Source organism: Arachis stenosperma, chromosome 9 (assembly GCF_014773155.1).
Source record: "Arachis stenosperma cultivar V10309 chromosome 9, arast.V10309.gnm1.PFL2, whole genome shotgun sequence".
NCBI lineage: Eukaryota > Viridiplantae > Streptophyta > Magnoliopsida > Fabales > Fabaceae > Arachis > Arachis stenosperma.
In genome coordinates this window covers 6,714,561-6,737,366 of record NC_080385.1, presented here as the reverse complement: position 1 = coordinate 6,737,366, position 22,806 = coordinate 6,714,561, and the positions used below count along the sequence as shown (strand labels likewise).

The following is a 22,806-nucleotide window of genomic DNA, read 5'->3' as shown; positions in this document are numbered from 1 at the left end:
AAAAAGAATTTACAAATTGTAGTTAATTTGTTTTAAATCTTAAAAAGATTATTCTCTTTTCATAATTTTGTGAGATTCTTCAATGGGGACTGTTGGTAAGCTTTCTCATGGGTTTTGATAGTTTTTTTATGTTAGCAGAAAATGTTAATATATATATTCAGCTCATCCTATCTAAAATTGTGCAATTGAGATTAAAAAAAGTTGTCCAAAATAAACAATACTTTTATTAGAAAGTTAAAATAATATTGGTGGAGTTGAATATATTGATAATTTGAAATGAATTTAAGTTCAATTTTGTAATGTTATGATTTTACGATTTTATTGGTATTATTTTAACAACATTGAATTTTTCAAAAAAGAAAATAAAAATAGAAGATTCATTGGATTTGAGGTTTAATTTAAAGTATGATGATTATATTGATTATTTTCTGTGAAAATTGTGAATCAAATATGTATTTATTTTTTGTTTAATTACTCTGTTGGTCATTATAGTTTCGCAAAATTTTCAATTAGGTTCCTATACATTTTTTCCTTTTAATTGAGTCCTTGCATCAAATTTTATTTTTAATTGGGTTCCTATACTTTTTTTTTTCTTTTATTTGGGTCCCTCCACCAATTTTTTTTAATTGGGTCCCTATATAATTAAACTAATTACTTAAGAGAGACCTAATTGAAAAAAAAATTTCGTGCAGGGACCCAATTAAAAGGAAAAAAGTATACGGACCTAATTGAAAATTTCGCAAAACTATAGGGGCCAACAAAGTAATTAAACATTTATTTTTTAATTACTCTATACGGATACTTTCTTTACTTTTAATTGGGTCTCTGCACCAAATTTTTTTTTAATTGAGTCCCTACACTATTTTTTCCTTTTATTTGAGTTCCTGCACCAATTTTTTTTTAGTTGGGTCCCTATATAATGAAGTTAATTACTACTAAGAGGGACCTAATTGAAAAAAAATTTGGTACAGGGACTCAATTAAAAAAATATATATATAGAAACCTAATTAAAAATTTTACGAAACTATAGGAACCAACAAAGTAATTAAACCGTCTAAATTTGACATATAACATCTATATTTGTTTTTTTTTTGTGACTGTATTTGATTTAATTTGAGACCGCCTTAACAATTAATATAAATAAATTAATTATGGGATCAAAATCAATCTTCTTTAATTGTTTTAGTATCCAAATTTGAATAATTATAATAAATTACAAGAACTAATTTTGAATTTTATAAGAACTAAAAAATTTATTTAATATTTTCTGCATTTTGGATAACTTAAATAAGTATGTTAAATCATATAATTTAAAAATTTTTGAATTTAAAATTTAATCTTAGCAAGTTTAAATTTCTGTAGGTCAATATGGGATTATAAAGGCAAATAGGTTGGAAGTAAAATTTAGTTATAAAAATCATTATCTCACTTTTGTAAATTTTAATAAAGAGTTTTTGTGAATTATTTTAATCAAGGATGAGAAGTATGTCTTAGAGGACAACACTCACATACAAATTCAAAATGTTTATGATAAAGAGCAAGCACAAACATAAATAACTTATTTAATAGCTTATATAAAGAGATTTAGGCATTTAGCACTTTTTTATACTCTTACTTTTATTTGAGGATAATTAAACTTTACTTTATAACTCAATTCTTGAGAATTTAGAAACTTATCTACTTGAAAAAAAATTATATATATCAAAATGGTCAAATTTCTGATTGTTTCTTAGAAAAATAATTATGATACATATAAGTTTTAATTAAACGAAAATAACTTTTTTTTTTTTGTTTAACATAAGCTATTGGTGCAAGTTTGTGGTGTGTTATTTGAGGTTAATTGAACTTAACTATAGTATACAATTATTAGAATTTGAACATTTTCGTAAATAACGTATAACTCTACATTAATTTAATAATGCATTTTTCGTTGAGAGAGTTTATCATTATATACTTAATTAGAAATTTAAATAGATAATAGATTTAATTAAATAAATACATAACACTAATTAAATAAGGTACCAAAAATATATTATTATATGTTTTATACAATTTACCTATATTGAATGAACAGTTACAAGTAGGATTTTAGAACCAAATGTACATTGCAAATTATTATATTTAAAATATAAAATAATAATGAAATTATATTTCGTCAATTTTATAAATATTTTAAATTGAATTATTTTTTTGTAAGAAAGTTTAAGTTTGTCTATAATCATATACAAAAATTTGAAATTTTGTTAGATTATATACAAAAATAATGATCTTTTGCTTTAAGTTGTGAATCCTAACAAATTGAATAATTAGTTTGTAAGTCAAAATAAGGTGAATTTAAATAATAATATTTTTTAAAATATATTATTCTTTTAGTAAGAAGTTATTAGTTTAGCATGTATTATTTATTTAAAATTAGAAGTGATATAAAATAAATTTATTTTAGTGAAGTAATAATGTTAATATACATATATAATATGTTATTCATATATAAGTAAAATTTACTAATATGAACTCGAAAAGAAAAATTATTTAGACTATCAAATATAGAGAATGGAACATGCTTTTTCCTATATAATAGGTCGAACATTCTTTTAATTTTTCTAAATGACTGTGTCAATTTCTATCATCTTCTTATCTTATATATTTCTTTTGTTTATTGTGTTTCCTTTATTGTTTACACTATTTTTAGAACCTTGCATTTTTAATTAGAAGGAAGTAGATAGTAGATAGTACAATACAACTAAAACATTCAATGACTCTTTTTTTGTGTGTTTTTTTTAATTTCATACCTTATTTATATTATGTCTTATTACTCTGTGTTAAAATCGGTCAAAAGACTATTATATATGTTACATACAATATTAATATTCAATCTAATATTTTAAACAAAGCAATTACACCATTCAAACACTACTATTACCCGCGCGTATGTGCAGGGGCTTCTGCTAGTTCTATATATAATATATAATTATACACGGGACGAATTTACTTCTACAGGAGTGGGGCAAGTGTCCCAGTTAAATTTTAAATATTCTCTTAGTAATAAAGTTAGTTGCCCCTATTACAAATTTAATTTTGACCCCACTCTCAAATTTCTAATCCTTTTTTCCTTTTCCTTCAATTTTCTTTTTCTGTGGCTATGCCCCACCCACTCCAAACTTCCAAACTTACTGCCGCCACTCCCAGGAGTTTCATTGTTGCCGACGTCGCTCAATATTACTCCCTATAGGGATGACAATACCACTCGAACTCGCGGGTACCCACCCTGTACTGGAGCGAATTTTTATCGGGACGGATTCTTGTACAGTGCGGGATCGGAGTCGGGTTTAGGTAATACCCGTCCTTACTCGCACCGATATATATATAATACATATAATTTTAATATATAATATATGTAATATATGTAAAATAATTAATAAAATAATTAATAATATTATATTATATTTAAATTTTTACTTTAATTTATGTTATGATGTGATGGTGGTTATATAAATTTTGAAAATTTATTTTATTTATTGAATTTCAATAATTATAGAGGCAGATAGGGGCAGGGCGGGTACCCGCAGGGACGACGGGTTAGGGTTCAAGATTTTACTACCCACGGGTAGGAGTGGGGCGAGTTTTATGTGAATTATTGTATTATTTGTACGGCGGGGCGGGATCGAATAGAGCAAAAATTCACCCCTATCCGTCCCGTTACCACCCCTAAATATCTGCGTCACTGCATTTCTCCACACCTCCACTGCTGTTCCCGTTCTGCACTTCTGCGTTTCTCTTTACTGACGTATCTCAACACTCCGTCTTCGTCTGTCGCCACTTCGTCTCTTGCCACTCCATCATCTCCAGTTTCCTATTACTTCAGGCATTGGCCGCATCGCACCTCTTCGGCTCCGCTCTTCACTCTTCACCCTTCAGCCTCTCGAGTGAGCCTGTTCCTCCTGCTGCCTGCTGGGCGTCACACCGCTGCTTGCTGCTGCCTCTTGGAGTCTTGTCATATTGGTACATTCATTGATTTGTGATGCTTGTTTCATTGCTTAGATATAGATATAGCATTTTGTTCGGAGTCTTGCTAAATTAGTATCATTATTGATACTTTTATTATTCTGTTTGTTAATTGTTTGTGTAACTGTGTATTGACTTATTTTGAATTTGAAATTTAGGATATTATTCTTCTGTACTTCACTTTTTTTTTTATTGCTGTTGAAAATTAATTTGAGTGACTTGTTAATTGTGTGTATTGACTTATTTTGAATTATAAATTTTGGATATTGTGTTTTTGTTCTTCACTTTTTAAATGATTGTTTAATGACATATATTAAAAGAGAGATATTTGATTATATTAAAAATGAAAATATTATTCAATCTTCTTAAAATATGAAGTCAAGAAGGATGGAATTATAAATTATTTGTTATTATTTTGATTTATTGTTTTAGTTTTTTAAATTGTTGGTTAGATAATTTAAAGAGTAATTATATTTTATAATATCATAATACAATTATAAAAATTATTATTATATTATATATATTTTGTCTCCATTATCAAAATTTTTTGGATCCATCACTAACTATACATATTATTATGTTAATTAATATCCTAAGGTTAATTCTTTGTAAAGAAACATAATGTAATTTTCAAAATAATAGCTTAGCATAATTTATTTCAATTAATTTTTTTAACACAACTAGTAATATTATAACGAATTATTTTAAAAATTTTGAAAAAAAAAATTGTTTAGTGCAATGTAATTCTAATTCTATATATAGGAATTTGTAAATCGAACGAGGTGAGTTGATTTACCTTGAAGCACGTTTACATATGAATTTGCATGAAATTTCAGTAAATCGACTCACCTTCATTTGATTTATTACAAACCACTTTAAATTGAATATAACTCATTCGATTTATATAAAAATGTAGCTATGGGAGATACACGTAACGTTTTTAACTGTGGGGAATCTATGTTTTCATTTTTAAATTTATGCATATTTTCTGTCAATCGTCATTCTTTTATTGTTGCTGTAGTTGTTACGCTTTTTCTTTTTTTCCTTTTAATTGAGGTTCATTTGGATCCAGAAATGAATTTGATGTGTTTTTATTGATAATTGAGTCTTTTTGACTGTTTGTTCAAAATTGAACTAATTTTAGTTCATTTGTGAATTAATTGAGGTTTACTCGATGTTGTTGATAAGTATTGACCAAATTTTTTATTTTTTAAGTCAGAAATAAATTGTATGTATTTTTGTTGATGATTGAGTCTTTTTGACTGTTTGTTCAAAACAGAACTAATTTTGCTTCATTTATGTGCTAATTGAGAATTTGAGATTCACTAGTATTGACCAAATTTTTAGCAAAGAAGAATAAAATTATTCATTATTACGTTATTTAATGGCATTAGATTTCACTTCATTCCATTCAATTAGTTCAGATTTGAACAAGTAGTAAAAAAAATTCAATCATCAACAAAAACTCATCAAATTAATTTTTTGATCCAAATGAACGTCAAATAAACTAATAAGTGAACCGAAATTACTTAAGAAATAAAAAATTTGGTCAAAACTTAACAACAGCATCAACTGAATCTAAATTAACACACAAATGAACCGAAATTAATTCAGTTTTAAACAAGCAGTAAGAAAGACTCAATTATCAACAAAAACAAATAATTTGTTTTTGAATCCAAATGAATCTCAATTAAACTAAGAAATGAATCGAAATTACTTAAAAAATAAAAAATTTGGTCAATACTTATCAGCAACATAAAGTGAATCTCAATTAATTCACAAATGAACTAAAATTAGTTCAATTTTAAACAAACAGTAAAAAAACTCAATTATCAACAGAAACACATCGAATTTATTTCTGGATCCAAATGAACCTCAATTAAAAGGAGAAAAAGAAAAAACACAACAACTACAGCAGCAATAAAAGAATGACGATTGAAAGAAAACATGCGAAGAAGAAGGAAGAACGGAAAGAAGAATAAGGAATGTGAAGACGAAGAAGGAGGAAAGCGAAAAAGAAGGAAGAATGCAAAGAAGAAGATAAAGAAGCGTTATTAAAACGGCCAAACGGGTGTGCGTATACGTTAGTATAATAAAAGTGGTTTTTGTTGAGCACGCTAGTGTAATAAAAGTGGTTTTTGTTGAGTTTGAGCATGTTTAATTGAACTTAAATACAAAAATGCTTGGATGTGTAATTGGACAGTTAAATATATAACATGCATTAGAATAATATTTTACTAAAAATAAACTCATTTTTTAAGGAACTATGAATTTTTTTTAAAGTTAGGAATAAAATTTAAACCTATGACCTCTAAATAAATATTGAGAGACTATGCTATTTAAAATATAATTCGTTGGCTATTATTCCTAAAAAAATTTTTAATTCATTAAAATTTAAAATTTTAAAATTAAAAATAAAATCAAACCTACTATAAGAACATAATAAATCCAGAAATCAAACCCCAACAAATTTACAAATTAACTACATAAAAATCTATTATTAAATTCATTTACTCCGATAAAATCTAATAAAAATATAAAATCCTCAATTAAATACTAATAAATTAACAAATCAAATTCTGAAAAATAATTACTTATTACTACATGTGTCTACATCTTATAGTTATCCTATGTATGGTTATTTTAAAATTAAATATAATTAAATAATTTTATAAAATCATTTATACTATTAAAACTAAAATTTTACCAAGTTACTTGTCTCTACTTAAAGTATTTTTTATTTGGACAATGTCATTTCTTTATAATTATCCTAATATTTGAATATTTAACCTTTTTTTGTCATCAGATGTATTCCTCTACCTTGTATGGGAAGAAAGAAATAGCAGAGTTTTTAACCTTTAATACTACTAAACATTAAACAAGTAAAGTGAGTGAGTGAATTTTGAGTGAGGCATAAACACAAACAGTAGGAAGACAGAAAATGAGTGAAGGTGATCAAACTCCGAAGCTCTTCACCAACAAGCCCCGAAAAGGTTTCATTCTAACACTTATGAATCAATAATCCTTCTCTTTCTCTTTTCTCTTCAATCATTCTCAAACTTGCGTGTTTGGTCACAGAGCAAATCAAGCGCCACCAGAAACAGGCGCCGATGGGCACCCAGACGGCGGCTGCTGCTGCTACTGCTCCTCCGCCGCCGCCGCCACCGCCGAAGGAGTCTTTTTTCCGGCGCCACAAGTTTCTTTTGCCTGTGCTTTTGGCTGTGAATCTCGCCATTGGAGGTGAATCTCGCCCTTACTTTTTTTTCTTTTAAATGTTTGGTTTGGATTTTTACTCGTTGGTTATGATGTCGGAAATTGATGAAATGGGGTTTTGGATCCGAGATTTCACCTAAATCTTCATGGGAGATAATTCCTTTTTTCTTCTGCATGTATGTTTGCTACTTTTCGCCGTGTTTTATTACTGGGTTGATGATGTTGGAGAGGAACAAAGTTTCTGATTCTTTTGTGCTGATTACAAAGGGAAAATGGGCTTAATGCCCTGTTGTTAATAATAGAAATAAAAGTAATAGGAGCTAAAATACAATCATCTTGGGTTTGAAATTTCTAGGTCGGCCTAAGCTTAGAATGTTCAATTTCCTTTTTTGTTAAGGAATGGGAGAGACTGAATTGATAGTACTAGTTTGGTGTTATTAGGCTATCTGAATTTTTCTCCTTTTGTAAATATGCAAAAGGTAATTATACTACGTTTGGGAAATTGTTGTGATGATAAACGGTCGAGGCTTGCCGGACGACACTGCTTTTGGTGTGTTGATTCGGCATTGAGTTATTAATGTTAGAAAATAATTTCAGTGTAACTAAGTTGAGGGCAGTGTTCGAGTGAGATCATAAGGTCTACGGCAGCTGTTAGTATTTTTTGAGGGTGGATAGGCTCCAGCAATAAGGATTCTGCATGACAACCACGTCCCAGGATGAGGTTTGACAGTTGGTGAGATCATTTTCAAAAGCATTGAATCTTGGTAGTGGTTTGACTAACAAATGAAAAAGAGAGAACAAAATTTGGGGTTTGCACGGGGAATTAGAACATAAGCCTTTGACTTTATACTCTTTTTTTGAAAGGCCAGCACAGAAGTGGCAAGATAGAGCTACGATATGCTTTGATTCTTACAAAAGCATGTTTTCTTCTTATGATTGTCCCTTTTGCCTTGCATATGGACGAGTGAATCAATGGAACTGAAGTTGTTGCGGTTCTGAGTACATGGATGCCATTCACCTTTTAAATTTGCTGAAATGATTAACATGAAAAATTGAGTTGCGATATTTTCAATTGTTAGTGTATGTCTATGATATAATCTCAGTCAGAATCATATGTGCAATCAGTTTCACTTCTACTGTTCTACATGATTGATTTGTTAAACTCCTAATCAAGATCAAATGATCAATCCTTAGTCATCTCTGGGCCTTTTGTCGGATTGCAAATGCTTTTTTCATTATATAATTTCACAATTAATCAATTCATCTACCCACTACCAATACACAGATTTGCAAAAGATATATGACAATTAACATTCTTAATTTTAGCTGAAATGAATAAGATGAAATCTGAATTGCAATTCTTGATTTCTTTCCACCGAAATTCTTTAGCTGATTTCAAATGTAAACTTATTGTAGTTGCCAAAAACTTATGGAAGATGGTTGAATGATTGCTTTGTCTGTTTCTGACCTAAGCTCGGTGAAAATTATATGTGCAATCCGTTTCAACTCTCCATGATTTATTATATGATTGAGGAGAAAAAAATGTAAATATTAAAGCATACAGAATACCCTATTCCGTTATTTTATGAGTAGGCTTGTTTTTGCTCTCAGATGAACTGGGAAAAAGAAAATTTCAAATTTGTTTTGCATGTTTACGTAAGCTTCTCAAAAGAAAAACCAAAAAAAGAGGAAGCAACCTACTTATAATTTTTACCAACATCGGTAGAGGAGAGAGAATTTTACATAGAAGCAAGGAGCAATTAATTTGCATCAAAATATAGTTATCACTATTTAATCAATGTTATGTTCATTTTTTTTGTTCTTTATATTCTGATTGCTAGCTTAAAGTGTTAAGCAACAAATAATAGTCCATTTTAAATCACACCTTGCATTATCCTTGTCAATTCGAGTAGCAAAAGGTGTTGATGGATCTCAAAACTAGTTTATTCTCCCATAACAATTCTGTTAAATTTGGTTTTTAAATCATTTATTAATGTAAATATTGTTGCAGTTATGTATTTTAGGACAAATAAGAAAGATACTGGTGTTGAAGAAGAAGAAGATGCAAGTTCCATCTCAACCAAAGATGCTACTTCTCATGTTACAGAAACGACTGTGACCTTACCACCCATCACAACTCCTGTGATCAAACAGGAACCGATCCCTGAGGACCAACAGCGCGAACTCTTCAAGTGGATACTGGAAGAGAAGAGGAAGATCAAACCAAAAGATGCAGATGAGAAAAAGCGAATTGACGAAGAGAAAGCGCTACTTAAACAGTTCATTAGGTCCAAATCTATCCCTCATATCTAAGGTTATGTGTCTTTACGAAGCTCTTGTCCTCAAATGTAACAGAATCAATTCCTCCGAAGCTGCTTCAATTTATTTCTTCTGTTTTACTTGTTTGTTGATATATTTTAGACTGTACATTTGTTGAAAATTGAATTAGCCAACTTACTTAATGGAACAAAGATCTGTTGTAATTGTATTTGTTGAGAACTGATATTTTCACACTGCTATTACTAAATTTGATACGTGATCACCGGATTTTTTTTTCTTTTTCTTATTAACAGCAACTCGGGAGTGGAATGCTCTTGTATGATTCCTATGTTCAGTTAATGTTTTGATTCAAGTGATTTGTGAATAAAGTCTTGAATTAGATTGAAGGATGACTAGCTAGGTGATTGAGCATTAACATTAATGTGCATGTAAAATTCTCTAAACCACAATGAACTTCGATTTATTTATTCTTGATTTGATAAACTCTGAATGTTAGTTTATATATATAAAAATGAATTCAAAAAGGAAAAATGTAAATTTTGGTACTACAGGCAAATAGTCAATTTCAATGCATTAATCTTTTAGTTGATTGACTTTGGATTGTTGTTTGGATAAAAAAGAAAATGTAAGGTGATTTTCTTATAGTTATACTCTTCATTGAGTAAATAGATTAACCGACAAGTTTGTTGTACAAATAACAAAATTAGGTACATTCCATTTTGTATTAACTGGATGACCCTGTCTTATCATGTATGTATAGATCGGTATAAGTGTATGTGAAGATTATATCAATACTCAATAGTATTCATTCCTCTCTCAAAATTATTGGTTCCACTCTTTCAAGTCTCAACCATAGATGCTACATATCATGTTACACAATAGACTTTGTTATGACTGTTTAGAGACTATTGAAATGAAATTTAAAAAAGAATTTATTCTAATATGGCAATATAATAGAAGTATTCTAAATTTCTAACGCTGCTACTCTAATCCTTTATCCTCTGTATTCTTCTTTATGTGAAAAATTTTGTTAAATAAAAGTTTTACTATTTCTTAAATAATATTAGTTTATTCTTTTTTTATTATTAAAAAATAATTATATAATATAATACTTACAAATTATATTAAATTCAATTAATATTTTGCATGATAAACAATAAATATGGATTTATTTTATTTTATTGAAAATAATGTCTTTTTAAAATTAATTTATAATTTAGGATTTTACATAAAAAAATTTGTATATACAAATAATTAAATTTAAGATAAATAGACTAAAATTTTACAAATTAAAATGATTAATTTATAAATAATTATATATAAATAATTCGAAAGAACTATTTTAAATTTTTTCAAGAACTATCTTGAGATTTTTTAAACTTTTCGAGAACTGTTTTGTATTTCATCTCAGGGATTTATTCGGATTGCATACGGATCGCATACGTTACTTAATAGTCACATATGCAAGTTAATATTCTACGTCAATAGTTACTGTTAGTGACTAACAAAAAGAGACTATATTGTTTATAGAAATAAACGTTGAAAATTACTTTATATATTTTAAAAACTAAAAGACTAAAGTGTTCACTTTTAAAAATTTAGAGATTAATTTAGATAATTACTCAAATAAATTTTACATTTAAAAAATTCCACGGATATTTCATTCTCTTAATCTTTTCGGGTGCATTTAGAACTTTAAAAGGATTTGTATGTATACATTACCATCACTATCAATCAATATATTTTAGAGCCAATCAAAAGTGGGAAAATTTATTTTATGGAAAAGTATAGGTGAACAATAATCCTAATGAACAATATGAATAATGGAGTTACAAATATAAATTACTCATAAATTTAATTAATGATGTGATTAATTTAATTATAATAATAACTATTTTTCAAATTTTAAAATATCAGATTTTTGAAATAGGGAACTGTAACACGTTTCATATCCTCATACCATATCTCCTCTCTCTTGCGGTGGTCCTTTCCAACAAAGAAGGCTCACTTCCCAGCCCACCCACAACCCACGCTGCCCCTCGTGCCAACGTCCGACACCACCGCCATCACTACCGGCGACCACCGTCGCCTACCCCTTCTCTCTTCCCTCTCTTCTCTTTTTCTTCCCTTTTTTTCCATTTCTCCTCAATCCCCTGTACGTTACCCCTGGTTTCTGTGCAAAGTCCAACCCCGCGCGAGAAACCCCAGTGCAACCTAGCAACGGCTGAGCTCTGTGCCGCTGCAACACCGCCTCTGCTACCCCTCTCTTTCCATTCTTCCCCTTTCACCAACGCAGGTTCCATGCTTCCTCCTGCTCGTGTTATTTCGTTTATTTATTTTAACTAATTTTTAATTCTGCTTTTAGTATTTAGATTAGGCTTAGATTAATGGATTGATACTTTTTGGATTCCAAAATGTTTGATGGCTGATTTTTTTGGATTGATTGCTGCTTAAATTGAGTTTAAAATTCCTGTTTACATATTGTGCACACTATATGCTCGATGAAATGCCTGAGTGAAATTTTTTGTTTAATTCTTATGTTTGGCCAGCATTTGTCTTAAATTTTGTTATCTTTAGGCATTATAATTTAAAATTGTGTAATGTTATGCTATTTTTAATGATGTTTAGATTGAGTTTTGACATGGTACTTGATTATTAGTTTTGTTTAAACACCAAATTGGTTTAAAATTTTAAATTTAGTCATTTGATTAGTGTAATTTAAGAAATGCATATCATGTTTAGTTAAGTGAATTAAATGAAACTACCAATTCAGGTATGTTTTAAACATTCCACATGGTTGTCATTAGATTATTTTAAATTCTCATCCTTATGCTTCCATGCCATGCATGCACAAACAAATTTGGTCACAACTCACTTTACAGATGGAAATATATGCTCTAAGTGGAGATGCTGTTCAATTTGGATGCTCACTAAATGTGTTTTTTTGTTTTTGCATTCTTTTTTATTTTTTCACGCTATATAATATTGCTAGAAAATATAGGTACAGTTGTGCATAAGATACAATATAGTACTCAAAGGTCCCAAAATTCCAATTAGCAAGTCCATAATACATATAACACTGATTACTACTATAAGAAAAATAAATTAATTAATAAACAAATAAGGAGAAGAAGAAATAAGAGAGGATTGACAAGGAAGGAATTGAAGAAACGAAAATGGAGAATGGAAATGTATCATTCACATCCAAGAAGAAATAATAAGCTTTTTGACTTTTCAAAGCATAGAAATGGACTTGGTTTTAGATTGTGTAGGTGTGATTCAGATGTAGCAGATCCATGCATGCTCTATTCAAATACTTAATATAAACCTAACTAATTAGGTGAGGTTTTTTATGAGTACACTTTTCATTGTTATTATTTCTTGTAAGTTATGTATAGTAATAAATTTTTAATGATCTTTTTGGAAAAAGTATTAACAAAATCTGTTTAGTTGAAACTTGTTTAATAGTACGGTATCTAATTAGTTTGTGTATGTTTGATTGTAGGTCATAGAATGTACAGACATTACTGGAAGTGATGACACGGATCTTGTTGATGAGGTTTGGTCTCTAGTATATTGCAGTTTTTTCGTGAACTGCATATTTGAATCGACCATTAATCCTCATGTTCATCGAATGATGTATGTTTTGAACTGATTCGCAGTTACCGAATCATAGTTGTCTTGTCGAATACGAAATACCAAGAGTTGGGATGCGGTTTGAGCATTTGGAGCTGGCTTAAGATTTTTATGCAACATATGCAAAGAAAGTCGATTTCGATTCAATAGCGTAACGGATGGTTATTTGGTACCCAAATGGTTATTTTGTAATAGCCTTAGTGTGGTATGTATAATTAGTTACAATTATTTTAAATTTGATATTCTATTTAATAGGATAGCGGATGTTTATTTATTTCTATTGTTACCCAGATGGTTATTTTGAATAGTTTGGGTGTAGTGTGTGTGATTCGTTAAAAGTATTATAAACTGGATGTTCGATTTAATAGGAAAGCGAATGGTTATTTCTTTTGTTACCCAGATGGTTATTTCGAATAATTTGGGTATAGTGTGTGTGATCAGTTGCAAGTATTTTAATATGGATGTTCGGTTCAATAGGATAGCGGATGATTATTTTTACTGGTACCCAGATGGTTATTCGTAATAGTCTTGGTGTAGAGTATGTGGTCAGTTGCAAGTAATAAATGTTGGATGTTCGATTCTATAGGTTATCAGATGGTTATCTCTATTGTCACCCAAATGGTTATTTAGAAGAGTCTTGGTGTAGTGTGTAAATAGTAACAAATAGTAGAGGCTGGATGTTCGATTCCATATGATAGCGGATGGTTATTTTTTGTTGGTACTAGATGGTTATTCTTAACTAATAACTTTTACGCTTCGCTAATATCTTGAAACAGAATCAAAGTAGTTAGAGAACTAAAAATGTTATTCACCATGGAAATTTATCATTTCTGTTGTAACAAAATTCCACCACGAAAACACGTAAACAATGTGAAAAATGTATTTGTGGTCTTAAGACTAAGGTCCAATTTGGGTTAACAACTTAAATAAGCTCTTTTGAAAAAAGAGCTTAAAGTAGAAGGACTTTTATTAATAGCAACAGATGGTTTCAGTGGCTAAGAGAAGGGGGGTTGAATCTTAGCCCCCTTTTCGCTTGATAACACTTGTTGACTTGTTAGACCAATTCAGGAAACTTTTAGTCTTTTTATCTCATCACTGCACACGAGACTTTTTCTTTTGTCTCGTCCCTAGCCACGAGACTTTTCTTTTTGTCTTGTCACTTGGCACGAGATATTTTTGGTTTTTGCTCCTGTGTAGTAGAAACAGAAATGAAGTAGAGAGGAGAGGAAGATTACACCCAGATATATCCTGGTTCAGTTGCTAAGTGCAGTGCAGCCTACATCCAGTCTCCATCACTAACATGATAGAATTTCACTATAATCAATCTAATTATAAACTGTAAAGTGTTAACCCAACTTACAAGGGGATTCCCACAGAAGCATGAAACACAACATAGATGAACAAAGGAACTCTAAGACATCTATGGCTTTTTCTTTTAATTTTGCACTCTCTGCCTTTTTTCGCTCTATGGCTTTTTCATACAAACCTCATTGTTTGCCTTTTTTTCCATGAGACTCAAGACATGACAAAATTAAACAGTAAAATTACAAAACAGAATACATTGAAGGAGAAGAGAAAACTGTTAGCTCAGGTAGCTCTGAGAACACTGTGCCTTGCACTCTCAAATTTTCTCCTTGCTCCAAACAGTGGCTGTTCTCTCTTTTTATAGAAGAGGGAAGCCTCCACTATTGAAGCCAAAAACCAAGCCAACTTCTTTCTTCCTTCAAGAAACAGAACCAGTTCGGCCACATAGAGAGAGAAGAGATAACCATGCAAAACCCAACATGCAATTACCTCTAGTCCTTTCTTGGTCATCACTCTTCATCAATCCGAGCTCTCCATCCTTGGCTTGCTCTCCAAGATGGATTTCTGGCCCTTGATGCTTCGTGATGATGATGACTTCATCTGCTTCAATCTCTGTCTCTACCATCACTTCGCCACTCTAACTACTTCCTGTGGTGGTTGAGCAGAATCAAAGACAAGCCATGCCTCCAAGAATCTCCTCCTTGCTGGCCGAATCTTCATCCTCCATTTTTGGTATGGAGAGGCTAAGATATCATCACCATATCTTACCATATGTGATAAGAATCTCAGCCACTATATACTTTGTGTTTTCTTGCCATCTTCATGATGGTCTTGAGACGAGCTCTATCTTCTTTTCGGTGAGTAGGTGTAGCTTCCATGGCTTCCATTATTTCCTGGTTAATGTCCGAAGAGAAGAAAGAGATGAGAGAGAATAAACAACTTGGAAGAAAAGCAATTCAATGTAATAAACACATTACACAAATAAAGGTTGCTTTTACTTCCCTTTGCTGAGAGGCGTGCATAGCTATCATAACCATCAAATCAACCCTCTCTCACTTACTTATGTTCCCAATGCTTAAATTAAATTTGAAATCCATCAAAGAGTGAAAATGGAATCCGTTGGAAGTGTGAATCCAATTTGCTTTCTCTTTAACTTGGTTTCGGACCAAGCTTGGAAACATTCAACAAAAATAATGTTGGGCTTTGTAGCAATAAAATTTAATTTGGCCCAATTAGTAACATTTGCTTTCCTGATGAATTTTTTGGATCAAGCATTGATCAAATAGGAAAGCTTTCTTTGGGCTTATAGTAACAAGATTTATTCTAGCCCAACTGATAAAACCTTTTCAGCCAACAATCACAAAACAAGAATTACATAGGGCTGAATTTTAATTTATTGGGCTTTGAGATCTTTCTTTTTATTCCGGCCCAATTAAAAACCTGCATCACAAAATTATTAATTAACATATGTTAAATGAAGATCAAATTAATAATTTTGCAATTAAATATTTTAATAATGTTTGTTCATCATTAAATATTTCAATAATGTTTGTTCATCATTAAATATTTCAATAATGTTTGTTCATCATTAAATTACAGTCATGTGCAGTAAAAGTACATAGGCAGTTTAAAAAAAATCAAATTAAACAAGGTCCTTGGAAGCATACCTGTGTAAAATTGAACTTTTAATTTTCTAAGTCACCAAAACAAGTCCTAATATAACCAGCTTGTTAGGCTTCAGAGATTTGCAACATCAGAAATTGCTACCTAAATGATGTAGATCATGTCACATTTTTCTCATCCATCTTTTCTTACAAAACTGAACATCCATCATTTACAGAAATTAAAGGTCAATCAAATGAACTAGATACAGATAAAGAATTAACTACTCAATTATCAAGCCGAGGCTCTATCAAATTTCAAACATGTTTGCTTTAATCGAAGGTTCCATGAACCATGTGATATTACTATGTATGCTTTAATTTAAAAAAAATCATATCAAAATGAACAGCATAACACCCACAGTCATGTGCAGTAAGAGTACATAGGCAGTTAAAAGCTGTTAAAAATTAAACTTCTAACTACGTAAGTCAACAAAACAAGTACTAATATAAACAGATTGGTAGGCTCCATAGATTTGCAACATCAGAAATTGCTACCTAAATGATGTAGATCATGTAACAATTTTTCATCCATCTTTTCTTACAACATTGAACATCCGTCATTTATAGAAATTAAAGGTCAACCAAATAAACCAGAAAACTAAATTATCAAGCCGAGGCTCCATCAAATTTTAAACATGTTTGCTTTGATCCAAGGTTCCATGAACCATGTGATATTACTATCTATACTTTAATTTAAAAAAAAAAATATATCAAAATGAACAGCATAACACCCACAGTCATGTGCAGTAAGAGTACATAGGCAGTTAAAAAAAAAAGTTAAACAAGGTCCTTGGAAGCATTGCTGTTAAAAATTAAACTTCTAATTACGTAAGTCACCAAAACAAGTACTCATTTAACCAGCTTGGTAGGCTCCATAGATTTGCAACATCAGAAATTGCTACCTAAATGATGTAGATCATATAACATTTTTTCATCCATCTTTTCTTACAACATTGAACATCCGTCATTTATAGAAATTAACGGTCAATCAAATGAACCAGAAACAGATAACGAATTAACTACTAAAATATCAAGCCCAGTCTCCATCAAATTTCAAACATGTTTGCTTTAATTCAAGGATCCATGAACCATGTGATATTACTATCCATGCTTTAATTTAAAAAAAAATTGAGAATCAACAGCATAACACCCACAGTCGTGTAGAGTAAGAGTACAAAGGCAGTTAAAAAAATCAAGCTAAACAAGGTACTAGGAAGCATAGCTGTTACAAATTGAATTTCTAATTATGTAAGTAACGAAAACAAGTCCTAATATAACCAGCTTGCTAGGCTTCATAGATTTCCAACATCAGAAATTCCTACCTAAATGATGTAGAGAATGTAACATTTTTTTATCCATCTTTTCTTACAAAATTGAACATCCATCATTTATAGAAATTAAAGGTCAATCAAATGAACCAGAAACAGATAAAGAATTCACAACTAAAATATCAAGCCCAGGCTCCATCAAATATTTACCATCCTCAACCTAATTTCAAACACTTGTAAAAAATATTCAACCATCCATTCATGTATAAAAATGACCATCCGATTTAGATTCATTAAATAACTCACAAATCAACATATTCATAGCACGTGCTTCACACGAACTGCTGACTTACTAACACCCGGAGCCAAAACGAACCCAAATACGGTAAATCATTAAAAAACAAGACGCAAAAAAACCCGGATGCTCAGAAACATGTACGTGTCATTATTCATTCCTTTCAACTTCCATATGTTCACAAAGACTTGCAGAACTCAAACAGGGCCAGAAATTTGCGCAACCAGCAAAACCATTATATGCAACCAGAACATAAAAGTAACTATGAACATCTAAACATTCAATTAACGGTTATCGGGTTACCGACCTTCAATCTAGGAAGGGAAAAACAGCCCACGGCTACTCTTGTTGTATTCGAGGATGACTCCAAGCGACGCGAACATGCAAGGGCTATAACCAACGGAGATTGTGGGTAAAGGACATCACCAGTGGTTTTCTGGCCAACTTCCACGCGACGGGGCCACGAGTGCTCGCCTGCTGCTTCACGTCTTCACAATGGAGGCGCCGGTGGATGGTCGGTTCGGCGGGTGGCAGGGTGGACGACGGGTTGCAACGAAAAAGAAGTGGTTAACGTGGGAAGATCTCCCTTCGTCAATGCCGTTTCAAATGGCTGTGAGGGAAGGCTAATGTTTCCTTTCCTGAATGGTGTTCAAAACGTAAGGAAGGGGAAAGGTTTTTACTGTTGGGTCAAAGAAGGGGGGAGTGGATGGAGTGATTACGATGGAAGTAATTAAGATAATTAAAATTAGAATTTAGGAAAGGTGGGTGTTTACGAGAATACCTATGTTAGTAAACTAATTGGACTAATTTCGGGCCCGTTGTTCATATTGTTCACCAAATTCATTGTCCCCCTAGCATTATAGGAAAAGTATAGGTGAACAATAATCCTAGTGAACAATATGAATAATGGGGTTACAAATGTAAATTACTCATAAATTTAATTAATAATGTGATTATTTTATATATAGCTAGGAGATAGATGGAAAGAGTAGAGATGTTGGAATGTTTTCAATACTTTCATAGTTTGGTTTTTATAATAGTTTGACTGAAAACATTAAGGGCATAATATCATTTTTTTAAATATCAAATGACACACCAAATGCCGTATTCTAAAGCCAAACCTAAACCATGTTAATTGAATAGCTTCTGGCATATAGTATAAGATAAAAAGAAAAAATTAAAGAAATGTTTTTTCTGAGTTTTTTTTTCATACATCAAACAAATACTGATTCTTTCATATATATGTCATATATATAACAATAAATATTAAAAGTATATTTAATTGAATATATAAAATAAAAATAAATATGTAACACCCTATCATACAGAGTTTTACGTTTAAGTCATAAAACAGAGATGACAAGATATTACGATCTTTAAAATAAAATGAATTATGTATAATAAATGAACAAATAGAGTATTCTAGGAGCCTTGAAAAATAGGTAAAGCAAAATCGCAAAATTAAAAGCGCAACGCTCAGAAATAAGGATTACTTGCGTGAGAAGAAAACTAAATTTCATAAGAGTAATTAAACAGAAAGTAGAAACAGAGAGTCAAAAATACAAAATAACAAGCTCTTAACTCAGCCTGTAAAGTTAAGGCTGGCCGAAAAATATTTACATACGTATATACATATCCTAAAAAGCCAAAATACATGTTTAAAACTCTAGCTCTCCATAAACCTCTATGAGACACAAAGGTAAAACATATATACATAGGGAGAGACTGCACATATATATACATATAACAAAACAAAACAAAAAATAATCCCCAAAAGGCCACTTTGCTGCAGAGAACTCCAGACGCCTAGCAAGGTGTCTCTTGACTTATATCTGAAAACAACAACATAGCATGGGATGAGAACCAGAGGTTCTCAGCATGGTAAAGGTGTCAAGCACATAAGATATAAGGTCTTGGGAATGCCAAAGGCAATTCTAGAACGCCGATACTCAGATTATACAGCTTAATATACTAAACAGAAACCATAAAAGGGGTAGGTGTCTAGGGAATTCTAAACTCAACTCTAAACTTAACCTTAACACTAAACTTGTCCACCTTTCCTCCGTTTCTCCATCTCCAGTGGGTTTGCAAAGACAAACAAACAGACAATTGCAAGCACAAGTAGGGAACAAGTAGTGCAAGTAACAATTATCACAATTAACATAATATATTCAGTTAGGCATTCCCAAATAAGGCATAGCAAACAAACAAACAAAATGCACATGATGTATACCTGTCCTATGACTGATGAGGCTCATCTGTCGGTTATCAAGCCAACCCGACAAGTCCGAAAATCCTTGGACTGTCTCCCGTCGCGCATCCCCATGAGTCTATGCATAGCTTTTCTTTATTTCAATCATAATTCTTACATTCATATATAACTTTACTCAATGGGGGTTATCCATTCCCGATAATTTATACGTGTCCGGTCACCCTTGCGACGTAAAGTCAACTGAGTATCGAGTCTCTACTTGGAATACGTGGTGGCGAGTCACGGTTCTGTACCCAGAGAAACTCGTATCTCAGATAACATAAGAATTCATAAGCCACATACTATTCATAATCATCTATATTCATTTCACAATCATTCGTCATAGCCATGGCACGTTATAGCTCTCATATTTACACATTCTCCTCATATATAGTTTATCACTTTCAACCTTTTCTTCATTCCCAATTTACTTCTATTTCCTAATTCCGTTTAATTACTAGGCTTACTACTCGTGATTTAAGGTTAAGAGAATGAAAATAGAGATTTAGAAGTTTGAAAATTAGGTTTAAAACTAAAAAAAAAACCATATTTGTTGAAATAGGGGCCACGCGTACGCGTGGCTCATGCGTATGTATGGGTGTATAAAAGGCAGCTCGCACGCCTATTCCCTTATCATACCTACGCGTGGACATGCATGCTGGCCCATTACGCGTACGCATATATAGGACTACTCGCGTACGCATATAAGGAGGTCAGTCGAAAATTCCATGCCACACATATGCATGGGCGTACGTTTTTCCCAAAAATATGATTAAATTAGAAAGCTGCAGAATTTTCCTATTCCAAACCAAAACTTCCGACATGCATAACTTAATCATTTTGAATCGTTTTTCATCCGTTCTTCGAACGGCATAAACTTCATAAACCCAACTTTCATTTAAAACAAGTTTAAAACCATTTGGGGTCCAGAAACCAAGTTATAGCTCGTCGAAATTCGGCCAAAAACCAAAATTATCCAAAACTTCAAAACCTCATTTCCTTCTAAAAATCACATTCCATTCATTACCAAACCTGCATTTATCCACATAGTATATTCTTCCTCAATATCACAACAATCACCACAATAAACCATACCTCAAATCAACAATAACACATACACACTTCTCAAATTCATCAACCAAAATCATAGCTCACCAATTCTAGGTTATATGCTCATGTTCTCAAGCTATTTAATCATCAATTCATCAAATCACCGACTAGTCAACAAGCACCAAACTAGAACATACTTCTTAACAAGGATACTAAACAATAAATATACACATACATTCCAACCTATCTTATGGTTCTCTAGTCTAAGTTTTCACAAAACATTATATATTAAATACGTGAAACCTAAGTTCTCTAGTCTAAATTTTCACAGAATATTATATATTAAATATGTGAAACCTAAATCATACTTTAGCCGATTTTCACGTATTGATCAAAGCAAAACACCAAAGACACACATACAGCTTTACTTATCCAAAATCACCAAGCCTTGGCACCATCTCCAATAATGTCCACAATTTCAAGTTCCAATTACATACACACCACCTAATACAAATATACAACACATATACACCTAAACTCAATATCCAATGCATAAATTCAGAAATAAGATAGAGTTATGGTATCCTCACCTTACCCAAGTTTCGTATAAGTAAGAGTGAACGTTTTCCTGAAGCTATTTGGATCCTAATACATCAAAAAGCAAAGAAATTTAACATCCCTACATAATTTTTGAAAATTGGGAGAAGGAGAGGTTGAGAGTAATAAAGTGGCTTACCTATGAAATTATTCCAATAAAATCGTAGAACTCGACGCGGTGATCGCGTGGCCACAAACGATGCGGCGATCGGAGCTCGGATGAAAGAGATACGGTAATTTAAAGTAACGTAAGGGTTAGGGAATTTGGTTTTCTTCTCTCTCCTGTTTGTGCTTTCAACGAGCTCTTTGCTGAAGTGGGGAGGAAGAAGAGCCTCGGTTCATTTAAATGTTGGACCGGTTGGGTTTACGGGTCCAGTTTGGATCCGATTCAATCGTTTTGTTTATTTGATCCAATTTTGGGCTGAATTCTTTGAAATTAGTGTCAAAATTTTCGTTTTGATGAGCTCTATCCTAATTTAATATAATATTCATGTTTCTAATTTCTTTTTTAAATTTAATTTATTGACTAATTATTTACTAATTTAACAGGATTTACAAAATACAAATAACACACCGTATATAATATATACTAACTTAAACTTAATTTTAAATAGAAATAAATTAAATAAATAAAAAAGTTTTTAATTTTTTATAAATAAGGAGATGAGGATGATGATGGATGAATGAATGTGATTGGAGTCATTGATGAGTTTCACATGATGGCAACTGCTATAGTGCCTTAATTCAATGTGCTAATATATAAAAACAATATAATCATGCCTTTCGGTCGGCACCTCTAATATTCTTTAATTAACTCTAGGACTTCATAAAAGATATGAAACAAATCGTCAAACTAATAAGCAAAACAAAACATGTATGAAATAAAGTTAGTATTTCATCATTCTCCTGACATTTTTTTTTCTTCCATACAGAAAAGCTTATTGTTCTTTCACTTTATTTGGCAAATTTAACATTCCTTAATTATAAAAACTTTCACATAATTTTATATATGTTAATTTTTAACACATAGATTAGAAAAAATTGGATTCAAATATATATATATATATATATATATATATATATATAGGTAGAGAGGATAGATATTAGATATATACCATGTTTTAAATTGACATCAATGGATTAAAGTAAACCTTCATTTTTGTGTTTTAAATTGTAAACATCATGCCCAGTAGTCCATAAATTTAATAAAGAGGGAAAAGTTGCATTGAAGTCCTTAAAGGATTT

At 31.1% G+C, this 22,806-nt stretch overlaps 1 protein-coding gene and 1 long non-coding RNA gene across 2 annotated transcripts; one reads left to right on the top strand and one right to left on the bottom strand.

Moving 5' to 3' along the window:
- The first annotated feature begins 6,828 nt into the window (after positions 1-6,828).
- LOC130950930 (uncharacterized) lies at positions 6,829-9,757 on the top strand. The gene is made up of 3 exons (XM_057879532.1): positions 6,829-6,995; positions 7,081-7,242; positions 9,227-9,757. The coding sequence occupies exons 1-3, from the start codon at positions 6,944-6,946 to the stop codon at positions 9,526-9,528; spliced, it is 516 nt and encodes a 171-aa protein (XP_057735515.1). The 5' UTR covers positions 6,829-6,943; the 3' UTR covers positions 9,529-9,757.
- A 9,550-nt stretch (positions 9,758-19,307) lies between these two features.
- On the bottom strand, positions 19,308-22,007 carry LOC130947391 (uncharacterized). Its single transcript, XR_009072637.1, has 4 exons — positions 21,701-22,007; positions 21,555-21,609; positions 19,897-20,162; positions 19,308-19,495 (listed from the first exon to the last, which is right to left on the bottom strand). It is a non-coding gene; the product is annotated as an uncharacterized LOC130947391 (long non-coding RNA).
- Between the last annotated feature and the right edge of the window lie 799 nt (positions 22,008-22,806).